This window comes from Pipistrellus hanaki (assembly GCF_964339955.1).
Source record: "Pipistrellus hanaki genome assembly, chromosome: 17".
In the NCBI taxonomy this organism is placed as follows: Eukaryota; Metazoa; Chordata; class Mammalia; order Chiroptera; family Vespertilionidae; genus Pipistrellus; species Pipistrellus hanaki.
In genome coordinates this window covers 17,344,439-17,361,584 of record NC_140519.1, presented here as the reverse complement: position 1 = coordinate 17,361,584, position 17,146 = coordinate 17,344,439, and the positions used below count along the sequence as shown (strand labels likewise).

Sequence of the window (17,146 nt, the reverse complement as noted above, 5' to 3'; positions counted from 1 at the left end):
ATAGAATGATGGTTACTGGGTCTGGGTTATGGGAGAAATGGTTAGATATTTGTCAAGGGCTAAATAGTTGCAGTTATGTAGAATAAATATGTCTAGAGATCTGACGTCTAGCATTTAATGTATGGAAATTTGCTAAGAGAAAGGTAACAAAAATTACCCATAATATCACCACTCAAAATACCCTCCATTATTACTTTGGGTTTTGATCACATAGTCTTGTCACCATGCATGCCTGTTTATTTTTTATTAAGTATTGAAATCGTATATGAAAAATTAGAGAGATAATTTGATATTAACTTCTTCCAAGAGAACATTTTACTTTGTTTCTGAAAGAAGTATTCCTAGATTATTTGAAATTCAACAAAAATTTGAGATTTTAAGTTGGGCTTTATTCATTTAGATGGTTGCCATATTCCCATGTTGTGCTTAGTCCTTTCCTGTAGGATGTCCCTTCAGAGTAGCAACCCAAACCTAGGGGGTTTGAGTCACCTTCCTCAGTAATACTGGAGCTCCAATTCTAGGAGTTTTTTGCAATCTCTCTTTCAGTTGTCAGCCCCACAGAATTTATTTCAGTAACTAGCAGGTACCTTTAAAAGAAGCATGTCCCCAAATTCCACTTTCAAAATTTCTGTTTGTTTTCTTATTCTCCTGTATATTTGCCATGTACTAGTAATACTTTATTGCTTTGAAAGGTCTCTGATGCCTTCACACATACTTTTAAATGTGTTTTCCATGTTTTTAATGGGATGCTTTATCTCAATAATTTACCCAACCATTACTGAATTATCAATTTCTCACTTCAATATATTTCAACAGATTTAGACATAATTAACACATTTTTCAGATTATTGCATTTTGTTTTTATAGACTAATAAAAGATTTACTTTTTATTGCTTTAATTAGTGCCAAACATAGTGTCAGACACATAGAATGTGCTTGGTAAATATTAGTTAATTCTAAGCTCTTACTTTTTGGCTTAGCAATATAACATGTAAAATGGTTTCTATTTATGCAAAAATGTTAATGACAATATTTAGTTTATCTTCTATCCTATAAGGACAGCAGTCTCTCACTCCTTCATGGAATTTGTTGCCAGACATTTGTTAGTTTCTCACTGCAATTTTTTGTGAGCATACATGTGACATTTAATTATGTCAGTGCGAGGCTAATTCTCTTTTTCTAGAAGTTCTGATAGAGTTGGAAAAATTGGGAATCAGGAGACTCATCAAAGTTTCTGCTTCTTCCCTGTTGTCCATAAGCTAGTAAATTGCAGAGAAAGACTCACGCTCAGCTGTATCTATGTTTGCTCAATTCCCAGATTTTAACTATCAAAGGTACATTAACTACTTGAGAATGAAAGAGAATGCTCTCCTCCAAGATTCTCTGCCAAACACTTTCCACCTTTTACTTACTGGTAATAATTTATCTTTTCATTTATAAAGCCAAATCTCATTTTTCTTAATTAATCTATGGCTTTTGCATTCAACTTGTTGCCTCTAGTATATGTTGGCACTTTAGAGGAGAGAAAGATTATATAGTCTTAATTTGGGGCAAAAAAAGAGTGACCTCTTCCTGTGTGGACTCACGGGTAGTATCATCATCTTATGCAAAGCTCTCACATATCCTTCAGGTTGTGTGAGTTCAACTGATGCCTACCAATGGGGGTCCATATAGCCACTCCATCATTGATCCCAACCTTTCTTATTATTTCACAAGAGGCCCATTGCACAAATTCGTGCATGGGTGGGGTCTGGCTGGCCCAGCACAATTGGGGCTGATTGGGCTGTGCCAGCAGGGGGCAGGAACTACAGGTGGTTGGGGCCAGCCCTGCCCTCAATGGGGGTGGGGAAGCTGATCAGGGATGGGGCCAGTGGGGGGAAGGGCTATGGGTAGTTGGTGGGCTGGCCCTGCCTCCTGTTTGTACTCCAGTCAAGAGGACAATTTGCATATTACCCTTTTATTATATAGGATTCCCCTTTTCCTCCTATTTCACACTTACTTTTCTCAAACTGAAGAGGGGATAATTAATGTTCTAAGAACAGAACATTGTGCTTAATAAATCTTAATAAATCTTTCTCACTGAGAGAACTAACTATTGGGTCGGCAACGAAGTAATTGCGGATTTTTTAAAGAAAAAGACAATTTTTTCATGGAACTAAATAACTTTATTCTGTAATGTATTGCCCATTTTGATCAATGACCTTTTGCCATCTTTCAGGCAGCATCATAATCCCACGTTCAAAAAACTTCTGGTTTTTATTAGCAAAAAATTGAATCAGGTACGATTTGACATCATCATCATTATTGAAATTTTTACCATTCAAGGAGTTTTGTAAAGATCGAAACAAAAAGTAATCAGATGGTGCAAGGTCAGGACTATATGGTGGATGTGGCAAAACATCCCAACCAAGCTCCATTAATTTTTGCCGAGTGACCAAAGATGTGTGTGGCCTTGCATTGTCATGATGGAATACAACACCTTTTCGATTTGTCAATTCGGGCCGCTTTTCTTCAACTGCATTGTTTAATTTCGTTAGTTGTTCAATGTAGACATCAGAATTGATCATTCGGTTGGGTGGTAAGAGTTCAAAGTAGACAATTCCTTTGTAATCCCACCAAACTGATAACAAAACCTTCTTTTGATGAATATCAGCTTTTGATGTTGTTTGAGTTGGTTCACCTGGCCTGCTCCACGATCTTTTCCGCTTGATATTGTTGTAAACAACCCATTTTTCATCGCCAGTTATCAGTCGTTTTAAAAATGGATCATTTTCATTACGTTTCTTTAGCAAATCGCAGCTGCTAATGCGTTGCATTAACTGTGATTCTTTCAGTTCGTGAGGAACCCATGTATCGAGTTTTTGAACATAGCCAAGTTGTTTTAAGTGATTTTCAATGCATGTATGTGATACATGAAGCTTCTCTGCAATCTCACGTGTTGTACTGTGACAGTCCGAATTGATTATTGCTTTGATTAGGGCATCATCAACTTCAACTGGACGACCAGAGCGTTTTTCATCTTTGAGTGAAAAATCACCAGAACAAAATTTGGCAAACCAATTTTGACACTGCCGTTCTTTTAAGGCTTCGTCACCATAAACAGCACATAACTTTTTATGAGCTTGCGATGCGTTTTTCCCTTTGCGGAAATAAAAAAGCAAAATATGACAAAAATGTTCCTTTTGATTTTCCATTTTTCAACGAACGCCAAACGAAAACTACAAAACAGATCAAAAAACTTTTTTTACTGATTAACAGCTGAATAGCCAACTATCAAATAACAAAATGTGTTTTACATTTGTACTATGTCTGCAAACCTAAAAATTCAACTGAAGCCATATATGTATGAAACCCGCAATTACTTAGTTGCCTACCCAATAGCATATATTCTAATCAACATTAATTTAATAATAAATTGGGGAAATTGTTCCATAGCCTAATCTATATATATAAAAGCCTAAGTGGTCATTCGACTGGTAGCTATGATGTGCACTGACCACCAGGGGGACATACACTCAGTGTACAATCATGGAAACATGGAACAAACTGATGAATCTCAGAGGGAAAGGTGGGAAGAGATTAACCAAAGATCTAATATGCATACTAGAGGCCCAGGGGATGGATTTGTGCATTGGTGGGGTCCCTTGGCCTGGCCTATAGGGATGGGCCAAAACCAGCTCTCTGACATCCCCCAAGGGGCCCAGATTGTGAGAGGGCACAGGCCAGGCCAAGGTATCCCACTGGTGCATGTATCTGTACACCAGGCTCCTAGTTTATAAATAAACGTTGACTTGTGCATGAGTGATACTTGTCTCCATCTGATACTGGCCTTCTATCTAAGTTAATTCAAAGACAGTTTCCCTAATTTTCTTTAATCTCTGACACTTCTATTATAGAGAAAGGGTGAATATTAAAATACTTTTTCTAATTAATTTCCTTTCAATGTGCATGAACCCAGCCACTAATATATAATAAAACTACAAAATCAACTTGGGGGGTATATTTAGAATTACAGAATTCCATTTTAAAACCTATTATGAATAATTGACATTTTAAGGTTATATAGAAACACATGCTCTCTAAAAGAGGAGGAAATGGAAGAGGACTGACATTTATTAAATGTTTGTAGTATCTCCTTTTATCCTCTTGACAAATAAATGTGTGAGTGATAGTATTCTGATTTTATAATCTTAGATTTATTAAATACCCTTTCCCAAGGGTACATGATTAATAAGTGCAATTTACATTTTAACTTAATCGAAGGTCTTATGTTCTAGTGTGAAATGTCATTCCATCTCTAGAAGCTAAATGAAGAGGGACGGTGGGAGAAATGCGTATATAAATAGTATCAAGAGAGGAATTATTTCACTGAAAACTGAAAGAGTTTGTATCATAAAGAAAATACTATGAAACATGAAAATAGGGAAAGTGACATGTAAAGAAATAAGCAGTAATACATTTGGGTAGGAAATCTGCTTTTAATATAACTTCAACTTGATTTAGTTATATTTACACTGTGCACTGAATTATTATCTACAGGCAAAGTCATCCAGAAAATTAAGGGAGGCATATTTGATAAACATGAAAAAATAAAATTTTGACAGAATAAAATAAACAACATTTAGTAATTACATTAAGCATGTTTTCAATCCCATAGTAAGCTATTTAAAATAGAACAACTGTTCAAAGCATGCTGCCAAATGTCTTCGAAATGACTTGTTATGAAATGTTGACTAAATATTCCCAAACTCTATATCAACTTTAGTATAATTAAACATTCTTCAGTCCAAAAACAGAGTTTTTATTTATATTCTGAAATGTAAATTCCATGTGACTTTCTCCTTCATATTAGGACCAAAAAGATTACCCATTTGTTAACATTCACAACAATTTTCAGAAAGTTTCCACTAGTTACATAGGCTTTATAATTTATAAATTGCTTCCACATATTTAATTCCAAAAACTAACCTATTAGGGAACATTTGTTGTAATACTCATATTTTACATTGTAAGCATTTAGCACACAATTATTTAATAAGTATTTTTAGATTCACTATTTACTAAATAATATCTACTGGATGAATTGCGTGAATGCATGATTAAATTTAGTTCTGATTGGTGAAGTGACTCGAGAAGTAGTCAAGCCCGAGTCACATCTTCTGATTACTCAGTGAGGCCATGATTAGGAGCATGGACAGCATTATGTAGTAAGTGGTTTTATCAGTACACACATGACCAAACATGATATGTTCAGTGATACGTCACATGTTCAGTGATACATCACAGGTCATGGTAATTCAGAGTTGCAAAGAGTGTGGTGCTTTAATGCAGCCTTTTATGTCAATCCCCACACACGCATTTGAAATGCATTGCCTCAGGTGATTTGTGCCTCTGGTTTTTACTGAATAAACCTGTATATACGGCATTCAAGAAGAAAAGAAGGAAGCTCTATGCGTAAACAAATTACCTTTATTTCTAGAATGTATGGCTCCTTGCTTGCTTGCTTTGTTCTCTCTTCCCCCACAACGCAAAAGCTGCGTCATTCCTTGCATTCCCCCAAGTATGAAAAGTAATGGGCTATCCCCTGATATGTAGTCCCACTTCACAGAGGGAAGCCATGTAAGGTTGTTGCTATATTAAAACAATGTTGTACCAAAGTTCAGGTCAGAAACTTGAGATCAGTTACTTCTGTTTTTGTTTTGTTTTTTATTATTCCTGTTACCCTGAGCCACTCTGTCTTGCCCTACTGCCCCTGTCAAAGTAAAACCATCTCATGTTTTGTATTCTTTCCCGCCATTGATATATTTCTCAGAACTTTCCCCTGTACCCTGTGCAAATGGAATTTGATTTGCAAACCTATTCTCCTTCGATGCTATTCAAATAACACTCCCCATGCCTTTCTTTGCCTTATTTGAAATGGGTTCTTCTAGAAGACACTGCTTCCTTCCCCAGGGAAGTTGATCCTTCTTTCAGTTGCCACGTGTCTTGACATGGTGCTTGCACCATGAGGAAGCATGAAACAGTCTACTTGAAACTCTCCCTTTTTTTAGGTTCACACCATTTGTCCTGCTGTCCAGTTTCTCTGTCACTATAATCCTACCACTCACTTCTGTTCTTTCATATGGAGCACTTACATTTGGCTTGCTGTTTTCCTCTCTACCACAATTCCTATTAGGAAAATTTGACTATTAAGTGGGTGACTTATCCAATGTCCTACCATTATCATTCCTTGACTATCTCAAATGTAATGGTCTTCTATGGCAATGTATTTTTTATTTTATTTATTTATTTTTGTCAAATGTGAAATAGCATCCAACTTTAAAATTTTAGATTATTATATTCTAACTAGAGGCCCAATGCACGAAATTCATGCCAGGGGCTTGGCCCTCACAGCCCGGCTGCCTTGCGGCCCTTCCCACTGGTAGTTCTGGAAGGTCGTTTCGCCAACCGGTCTAATTAGCATATTAGCTCTTTATTATATAGGATCTCTGTTCCAAACCTCCTGCCCTTAAGATACTCTACACTTTGATTTTGTTTGGTGCCCACACACTTCACTACTCCTTTTTCTTCAAGTATGTCAGGCCATAGCTGGCTTTATTCTTCACCCTGAAGTCCATGCTACATGAAATATTGATATTCAACCTGTGGTCCATAAACAGCAACATCTTAGGAACTTGTAAGAAATGCAATTCCCTTGGCCTCCACCCCACATTTCCTAAAGTCAGAAACTCTGATAGTGGAGCCCACAGCAATCTATGTTTTAAAAAGCTCTCCAGTTGACTTGATACCCTTAAAATTTGAGAACCTCTAATATAGAGCATTAATTCAACCCAAAGGTGAATGCATCATTATTTTGTTCCAAAGTCCTTCCATATTTAAGATTTCTAAAAATGAACCAAGTTCTCCAGCTTTATTAAATATAGCACCCTTTCCATATACAATCATCACGACCACCTTCACTCCAAATGTACTTGTAGTTTCTATTTATATAAATTTGAATACTGTAAAACCACCAAATGCCCACTACTTAATAATACTTCTAAAGGCATTTTTTTTTTAAGAATCCTCAGTGGAGAATTCTGAGCAATGCTACTGACTCAAGCTCACCTACTAGTATATAGGAAGGGATGGGGCCACTATTTGAATTCCGGTCTATTGAGTACAAATCTATGCTTTTTCTCTTTCACTGCTGAATTATATAAACCAATAATTGCATTGATATCCCTCTGGTTGAAGCAGTACCCACCAATGGATCTCTGTAGAATTTTTAAAAGTGAGTTACATAAAATTCTATCATCTAATCACTTTGCTAAACATCAGGTTAAATAGTTATTTTAATTGTAGGACTTTTAAGACCCTTTAACATCTTTGATGTGTACTGATTCCTTTATTTCACTGCTTTTATCCTCTTTATTTCCTCATGGTTTTAAACTTTTCCCACTAGGTTTACTCTCCTGCCTTAGGAATATGTTCAGAGTAATTACATTTAGCATGCAGTATTATAGATGTAGTATATATGTATCTATATGCACTACTTCATGTAAAGCTCAATAACTTTGTGATGATAACATGAAATTACAAATGTTACAGCATCACAGCACTGTGACATGTATATATCCAATCCAGAATAAGCTGTGCTAAGGTAACAGCTTGTAGGGTACTGCTTTCCTGCCTAACCCATGCTGAACATAAGCATTACGACTTGCATTGAGATAGTGTCTTCCTGCAACTGACATGTATATTCCTAACACTATTCAGAGGGGCATTTGGGGATGGATTTTATTTAAAAATAAACAAAAGTTTAAATTGAACATGACTGAATCATGATGTGAAAGTATACTCACTATTGAACAGTTAAACTATGTGATTGCAGTTCACTGTATAGTATAAATGTAATTTTACTATGAATTTCATTTCATTCTCACTCGAAGTTGGTTAAACCAGGGGGGATTGTGTTTAACAGATGCTTCCCGGTGCAGCGTGTTATCTCTCTCTCTCTTTTTCCCATCGTGCAGGTTCTACCGACCTTCTTCTTTGTGTTCCGTGCTCTTCTTGTCCTACTCTGGTCTACTCTGGTACGTTCGCTCAGGACGCTTACTATTAATGTCGGGTGATTATGGGTACTGTCCAAAACTGCCCAAGGATCAGATTTTCTAAAATAGTCTTCATGGCCTATAACGAGAGAAAAAAAAAAAAGATTTTCCTCCAAGTCCTCTGCACAAAGGTTTCCTTCTTTCTGTGATGTTGTGTGGCTCTCTGGCTCCTCACTGAATCTGTGCTCACTGGGGAGGTAGAAAGGGAATTTGAACTCTTCTTCTTGGCAGGAAAATCACTTTTAAACATATGTGAGATGAAAACGTATTCTCCCACTGTGCAGTCCACAGACTCTGTAGCACCTTTAAGTATATCCCGGAGACACAACATCTCAGAACAATTTCAGATCTAGCCTATGAAGTGAATATATTAACATGAGCAGTTCATAGTATATTCTCTCAATTATGTCACAGAGAGAAGCAAAGGTTGAGTTTGTTCTTAGCACTCAGAGTCACAGCATTTCAAAATTAGAAAGAATGTAAAACCGGTTACGTCTCTTCCAATATCATGCTGGTCATTTCTCTGCACAGCCCCTACCAAATGGTCACCCAGCTTCTACATAAAATGAAAAGTATACCCTCTACTTTGGCAGCTCATTCAGTTTTGTTCTGCTCTGATTACTCACTGACCCAATCATTCTATATTAATAAATCACCTAAAAAAACAATTTGTACAATGCAGCACTGTGTAGTTATCAGAATATTATTATATTCATTGCACATGTTTTATAATAAACATGAGAACCGTCTTATAATAAAAAATATAAAACATGTAAAAATTTTAAAATCATCTAATGATCAACAAAAGAGGATTTATTAAAAATGTATAGCAATCTACATAATGGAATATGGGTGATACATATAATAACTGGGTATATACATATATTATCCAGGTATATACATATATTAACTGGATAGGTCTACCTACCTATTTCTATATACTAGTATATTCTAATATGGAAAACATTTTTATATTTTTACATAAAATGTGAGTCACAACACAATATATTATATATACTTTAGTTTTGTTGTATATGACACAGACACACACAGTTATATATTTACGTCTGCACAATACTGTAAATAAATGGTTACATACAAAATGGTCTCAAAAAGCCATGTTCATTGCAGCCTTATTTATAATAGCCAAGATAGGAAACAGCCTAACTGTTCATCAGTAGATGAATGGATAAAGTTGACACATCTTTTTTTTTTTTTAATGCTACATTATAGACGTGTCATTAAGCACATTTTGTTTTGTTTTGTTTCTCTCCTACAGGTCTGTGAAACAGGCAGAGATTGCAAGTGGTCCTTAAGGAAATTGAAATTATTCAAATCCTTATGTATAATCCTAATTTTATTTACTATGTGTAATCATTTAAAGAATGGTTATTTTTATAGTATTAATAACAAACAAGTACTCTTGTTACCACGGGGGTGCCTAAGTCAGTAATCATGAAACACTAACCTTGGCAAAGGATTCTGGGTGGTCAGCATGACTGCTGCCTTTTGACATGGTTGGTGCCCTGGGTTTAGATTACTCTAGCTATTAAGGTTACTATTTGATACACAAAATATTGCCTGACTCAAAAGACTTGGCTTAAATTTTTTCTGTATTTTAACTTGTCTGGGATTTTTCTATTTCTTATATTTTTATAATATTTTCTCATTTTTTAGATTAATAAACATTATACTTACCCACATGTGCCAGGATGTGCCACTTGGGTATCTCTGGGAGTTAGCTGTTGTTCAGTGTCATGACCTGCTCTATATGTTCTGTGCAGAGTGAGGTGCATTCTCCACCACTGATCCTTTCTGCAATTATTGTCCCTGCTCCTTGCAAAAACACATAATTGATATGTTAATTCAATAAAGCAGATCAATAAGGAATGAAATGCATGCCCCAATGCATATGCAATGAAAACTGACCATTTATGCAGTTATTGAACCCAACTAAGACTATCCATTTTAAAGTTGATATGTGCTTGCTTTTGGAATGTGTTATGCATTGATGCAAAGTGAATGGATCTAAGTAATTTATTGGGCATCTCAACTGTTTTAATTGTCTTAACCTAAGTTTTCTTTCTGGACTTTTAAGGCATATGATTAAATGATAAAACTGCCTGTATAACTGTCAAAGAAACAAATGTTAAAGGCCAGAACATGGCTAAAGAATAAACAAAGAAGTTCCTATTGTATGAATGAAGTAATATTCCTAAGTCAAATAATACATTTTCTTACATTAACATTTTCTTGAGCATATAAACTCATGAGGCTAATTTTCATAAAAGTTGTATTTAATAGGTAGAAACAATTAAAGGCTTAGAAAACAATATATTTAGCAGAACAGAGAAAACACATGAGAATAAGTTTACAAGACCAGGCCAGTTCTCTATTTAAATACCCTTACCACTGAGAATATTTCTTCAAATATGTTTAACTGAGGATTCAAATACTTGTTGTATTCATAATAGTGTTTCTTTAAAATGTGTTATCCCTAATGCCTTCATCTGAACCATTCTTTCCTCCAACCATCACTTGGTCAGTTTTTGTCATTCTCTTGTCCACTGACCTGTTTCTGGGGACAGTCACCCTACTAAGTGCTACATCAACCTCAGGAATCAGATCTACCAGGATATCAAGTTTATTTTTTTTTTAATTTTACCAAAGACAAACAAAGCTAGATACTAATTAAAGTGGCAATATATATTTTTAATCAGTGATAAACTATTGTAATAGGGAAGAGGGCCCAGCATGAACTGAACTCAACTTCAATTTATGCAGAGGTGACTGGATATTCTAAAGGGTGAGTGAGGGAGTAGGAATGGAAAATTTCTTTGGCTTGAACAGAGTTGGGGGAATGGAAAATTTTTTTAAAGGGGGTTGTTCCATGTGAAACTTATCTGAGTTTGCCCACTGTTGCTTATTATCCAAGTTTTACTTCTGTCCTCCCACGGAGACTGGGAAATGGGGTCTGTCTTCAGGTGTTGGCTGAAAACAATCAGAAATTCCTTTCGGCAGCCCTGAGCTTTCCCAGACAGGAACTAGAGAGGGCAGAAGTCATCTCCTAGGGATGCTGCCTTGAGTTGTTAAAAACTATGTAAGTGTTTGTTCAAGTCTTTTAATGTGACAGTGTGTAGTGGTGGATGGAATTATCTGTACTGAGAATCTGTGGTTTTTATAGGCCAAGTTTCAGGTCTGGTCAAGAAGAGGGCTCAGAAAAGCCAAGCTAGAGTGTTCCCAAGGACAGAATCTTTGACTATGCCAACTAGGCAGGACACACACACACAGACACACACTCCACAACCTTTGCTCTCTCTTCTTTGTCAACTCTAAAGACAGAGGTCGAAGTCAGTAAACAACTAGAACAAATTAGGAAATTCTTCTAGATTGTTTTTCCAGCTCCTATTTCATGTGTTATATGTGAAATCGGAATCTGTTAGCACTCATCTGGGCTGCCATTACTCATTTTGCCTCCTTTGCATTTTTTAACAAAGATCCAGAGTCATTTCAATGGTAAGGCTTGAAAACCTCATGGGAAAGGAGGTTCTAGAAATATTTGTCAAATTCTCTATGCAAACATCACCTCTATAGAGAGATGGCTTTGGCCCTAAGTCATGCATTGGCCTCTGGGTGTCCCTGACTAGCAGTCCTGACCTTCTGGTCATAGAGACCACCAGATCCTCACTCTCCAGTGCATCTCAGTCTAGTGGAGGAAACATTCATATGAACAGATGATTTAAATAAAGTGTAATGGCAGTGAGGATGACATTTATAAGCTAGGTTCTTATGGGAGCCCAAAAGAGCAGTTGTGAACCCATCTGGAGATCTGGACTTGGAAGAGCATGAGTTGTGGGGTGGGTGGGAAGTCAAAGATGGATCCACGGAAAAGATACCTCAGCTGGTTCACTAATGATGAGATGAAGTCAATGGAGCCACAAAGGCAAATACGAGGGTCTCAGTGGGAGCAACAGCATGAAGCCAGTATGGAAGTCTGGATGGGCAGAGTGTACATGAGGATGAGAACAAAAGGCACATGGTAATTATTACTGGAGCACACAGAGTAAGTGAGGAGGTGGCAGTTGATGGGACAGAGAAGTGGGCACGAGCTGGATTAGGAAAAAGAACATACAGCATTCTGTGGTCTTTAACACAGGTCACTCCTCCGAATCACAGATGCTTAGGCCTCTCTGGGATTAAGATGCAGCTGGTTTGAGGTGGACCCCAGTCACCCATTTTTATTTAAAAGCTTTTTACTTGAATAGCCAAGGATGAAAGCCACTGCTAGCGAGAGCAGCTAAATATTTTCCACAGTAGAAAGGAGAGGGACCTGTCTGATGGATAGCTAGGACAGCTCACCCTGGCAGCAGGGGGAAAATGACAGAGTAGGAAACACAGGGAATGGGCAAACATGGAAAAACCAGTTAGGAAACTGTTTCTGGAGTTAAAAAATAATAAAGCCTTATTTAGAAGTATTAAGGCAAATATGTTAAGAATCTAACTGTGGTTGGGATGCTCTGGAAGGCCAGGAAAATGTTCACCATGGGTGGAGCCTCCAGGGAAGAGACAGGCAAGAACTTCAACTCTCTTCGCATGATGTCACTACCTACAGGATACACTAAGAGACGGAGAAGAGAAGTGTTACCTGGGCTGGCTATTGCTTTACCTTCTTTCTTTAAGAAAAAGAGGATAGCTCCTCCACAGACCACTGAGAATTTCAAGCCCCCGACCCAGCTGTATCTAACTTATTCAACTCACCCTCTATGTACTAGTACCTAACACCTTATTAGATCGGGGGGCCCAGAAGTATTGGGGCAGATGTGGTTCTTGCATTCATGGAGCCGGTGGCTGGTATGGACATAACACTGACAAACAGTCACTTACTATGGAGTTTAAGAGTGTGACACGGGTTGCTAAAGGATCACACCTGAGTAATATCTAACTTCCATTTCAGATAAGAAATCTTGGGCTTTGATTAAGCTGCAATCTATTTTTTTAAATATATTTTATTGATTCTTTACAGAGAGGAAGGGAGAGAGACAGAGAGATAGAAACGTCGATGAGAGAGAAACATCGACCAGCTGCCTCTTGCACACCCCCCACTGAGGATGTGCCCGCAACCAATGTACATGCCCTTGACCGGAATCGAACCCGGGACCTTTCAGTCCGCAGACCGACGCTCTACCACTGAGCCAAACCGGCTTCGGCTGTAATCTATTTTTTAAAAATTTTTTTATAAATCTTTATTGTTCAGATTATTACAATTTTTCTCCTTTCTCCCCTCCCCCCCCCCATAGATCCCCTCCACCTGACCCCCACTCTACCCTCTGCCCTTACTTCCTCCCTCCCCACCTCCTGCTATCCTTATCCATAGGTATATGATTTTTGCCCAGTCTTCCCGTACCCCCCACACAGACACCCCTTTTCCCCTGAGAATCATCAATCTCCTCCCATTCTATGCCCCTGATTCTATTATATTCACCAGTTTATTCTGTTCCTCAGATTTTTAATTCACTTGACTTAGATTCACTTGTTGATAGATATGTATTTGTTGTTCATAATTTTTATCTTTACTTTTTCTTCTGTTTCCTCTTTTTAACGAACACCTTTTAGCATGGTTTGGTGGTGATGTAATCTAAATGAGGGGGTAATTCAGGTGAAATTGGGAGAAGTCAGGTTAATTGGGGACAGTAAGAGAAAGGAGCTGCTGAGTATTTTGAGAGAACAGCGCATGCAAAGACCCCGAGAGAAGGAAAACATGGCCTATCAGGTGATATGGACAGCTGAATATTGCTGGGACATAGGGGATGCTCAGCGTTGTCAGTGATGCAGAGGAGAAGTTAGTAGCAACGGAGCTGTTAAGGGCATCAGAAGATATATTGCACTCGGGCAAGTGAGGCACACCAAAGAGTTTTAAGCAGGCGAATAGCAATATTTCCGTTTTAGAAAGACCATGTTTTGCTTCAATATAGAAAATGGATCACCAAGGGACCAGACTGGAGACTGGAGAATGACTAGGACACTTCCAGTAATCAACATCAGAGAAGTAGTTAGGAGAGAGATTTAGATGGTTGATGATTAAAGATGTGTGGGAGGAGTTGCAGATGGTAAGATTTCTGGCCAGCACACCTGGTAGTGCAATAACATTTGGAATGAGGGGACGATGTGGCTGGAGTTCAGTTGGGGACATGTCAAAATTTAAAGAGGCTGAGAACACAGCCGAGACGTTGGCCTCATCAACCTAAAAAGGGCCCAGTGGAGCATACTAGACATCAAGGCAGTAGATAGCATCCCCTGATGAGAGCGAGTGCAGTGAGAAGAAGAAAGGAGACTCAGGAACACACCAGCACTTAAGGGACTGAAAACATGATTTCAAAAGTAAAGATTTTTTTATGTAGACTGGACAGAGTGGGTGGCCCACACACTGTTTCTAGGAAGCAGAAGGTCAAAATTCGTGCACTTCAAGGTCCCTAGTTCCTGTAAGCACAGCTGGATTTCAGGGGAGAGACAAGCATGGGCTCATTTGTTGAACAACCTTTAGTTGTCTAGTTTAATGAGGCTGTAGAAACTTCCTGTGGGTGGATGGAGTGAAAAGCGGCTATGGGAGTGGGAGGGAAGACTGAAGAACATAAGAGTTTTCCTTATTTAGGAAGGAAAACTAAGACATCACTGATTGGGGGTCTTTTTAGTGGGTGTAGAGAGACATCCAACTCGAGAATTCCTTTTTCTTTGCTTAATAGTGATGAAGACACAACTAAAATCTTTAGGAAACGGCTTAAGAATTAGTTCTGCTGCAGCATTTTTATCTTCCTTTTTTTTTCTCTCTCAAACAAGTCCAACATAGTTTTGGATGGTTATAAGGAAAATAAGCATCGCCAGCTGCTAGACTGAAGCTTCTGAGGCACTCCCTAGAGGGAGAGGTGGGAGCATCCATCATCTTCCGGGGTCTTCGGGACAGAGCTGTTCTGCTGCAAATCATGGCTTGCCTACACTATAAATGTTTGTTGGTTTTTCAGCTTGCCTTTGGCTCTCTTTACCACTATTCTTTCTGTTTGTTTGTTTTCTTAAATGTCTACAGTGGTTTCTTGTCTCTTTTGAGTCTTTGATGTTTATAGAACCCATCTCTGCAAAGCCAACATAAGTGGATTTGGAAATGAGCAGGAGCTGTGATTTGGCAGCTCTTCTCACTATTATTATAATCATCTGAAATGTGCCTGAAGATCCCTAAGTGCTACGTGCAAGGCAACAATGGTAATACGACCCAGTGTCTGAAAAAATACAGCAATTTTCTCTCAGAAACGGCCTCGCTAATGGCAGGGGGAGGGAACGGCTTTGAGGTTGTTAGTGTACATGATTCTCTAGGGAAATGGTCAACCGATGGTTTAAAAATGGAGCCTCTGAAAGAGCTTGCAACTAACCCGATAGACTTGGCAGGGGCCTGTGCCGTGCATTACAGCTGTGTCTGAAGGGCCCTTTATAAACCACAGGCATTTGATTGAACGACTTGGCCAAGGTTTACCACCTGGATTCAGAGTGAAAGGGGAACTCTTGTGCTTATGGACCATTTTTATTGCTATATTTTTATTACTACATTTTGCAAAAACTTTTTTAGGTAAAGATAATGAGCATGCACAGGACATTTTTCTAAGAGTATAATCAGAATCACATCATCAGTGGCTTAAATCAAGCTATGGAAAATTGTGTTTTACTGTGGAAAACAACCATGCATCTGTCTTCAGTAAGTTGTAAACTGAGGTTTTTTTGTTTAAACACTTAATATACTTTAAATTCATTATGAGATACCTTTCTCTGGGTCTTGGATAGACATGAGGATTGCTCACCCTATCTAGTTCTCTTCTCGCTGGGCATGTGGAAAGATTTCTCAGGCATCTGCAGTTAGGCAGGGTTGCATGACTAATTCTGACCAATGGGCCATCAGTGGAAGTGATGTGTAGCACTTCCAGCTCAAGGCATTTAGTAGATGTGTGAGTTCTCCATACTCTTTCTTCTGCTACAGTGACCTGGATGTTATAAATTGAGATGGACATGTCTAAAGCTTTATGACCATGTCGGTTAGAGTGAAATACCTGCATTGGACAGGTAATGTGAGTGAAAAATAAATATTTATTTCACGATGGAGGTCAGTATGGCTTTAGTGTCAAGACTTAGGATTTGACTTATTCTAGATCAAATTCTCTCTTTACTGAAGATGATGTCTCCAAAACATCTAGTTCTAGGTCATGTCTCAATTCCTGAGACATTTTTAATAAGGATAATATAAATGATCATTATCTTTATTAAAAATGTATATCTTTTATTGATTTCAGAAAGGAAGGGAGAGAGAGAGAGAGAAACATCAGTGATGAGAGAGAATCATTGATCAGCTGCCACATATATGCCCCACACTGGAGATCTAGCCTACAATCCAGGCATATGCCCTGACTGAAATCAAACCATAACCTCCTAGGTCGACGTTCAATCACTGAGCCACACTAGCTGGGCCTGACCATGATCCTTTTTAAAGAAACTACCAAGTTATATTTTGAGAGAAGCAAATTGCAGCTAGATGCATTCATAAGATAATGTCCATCTGTCTAACATAAGTTTTAACTTATCCTGAATTTTTGTTTATTATATCAAAGAATTTCACACTTACATATATTAACATATGTACATACAAGATGGTCATGTTATTTCACTTAGGATTATATCTCATGCATATTCTATAATTTTTGGATTTACATGACTCTAGAACCTCAAGATAGAATCAAGTTTCACATGAAAAATAAGGGAGTTAGCTTCTCAAGTCTATGAGGTGTATCAGATAGGTAGAGTAGAAGGATGTCACATTTCCATGGGCAGACCCAAGCCTAAAACACCAGGTTTGATGAAACTGATTGCGTAATTTCATATGATGATTTAATACATTGTAAACACCTTCCTTTCTGTCTTTGATTTATTGTGTTCCAAAGACAGAACTGTTTACTTTGGAAAACTCTTTTGACACTGACAGTTACAAAAGCCTTTGGAAAATTAAGTTTATATAGGGGATC

The 17,146-nt window shown here is 37.8% G+C and overlaps 1 protein-coding gene across 1 annotated transcript in view; it reads left to right on the top strand.

Moving 5' to 3' along the window:
- The window catches only part of LOC311611852 (uncharacterized protein C8orf34), a gene marked incomplete at its 5' end in the record, with an annotated part of 230,278 nt that extends 220,393 nt beyond the window's left edge, over positions 1 to 9,885 (top strand). Inside the window, 2 exons of the mRNA XM_084864358.1 lie at positions 8,016 to 8,075; positions 9,373 to 9,885. Coding sequence (XP_084720484.1) covers positions 8,016 to 8,075; positions 9,373 to 9,380 — 68 coding nt within the window. The 3' untranslated portion in view covers positions 9,381 to 9,885. The remainder of the gene's footprint in view (positions 1 to 8,015; positions 8,076 to 9,372) is intronic.
- Positions 9,886 to 17,146: the final 7,261 nt, after the last annotated feature.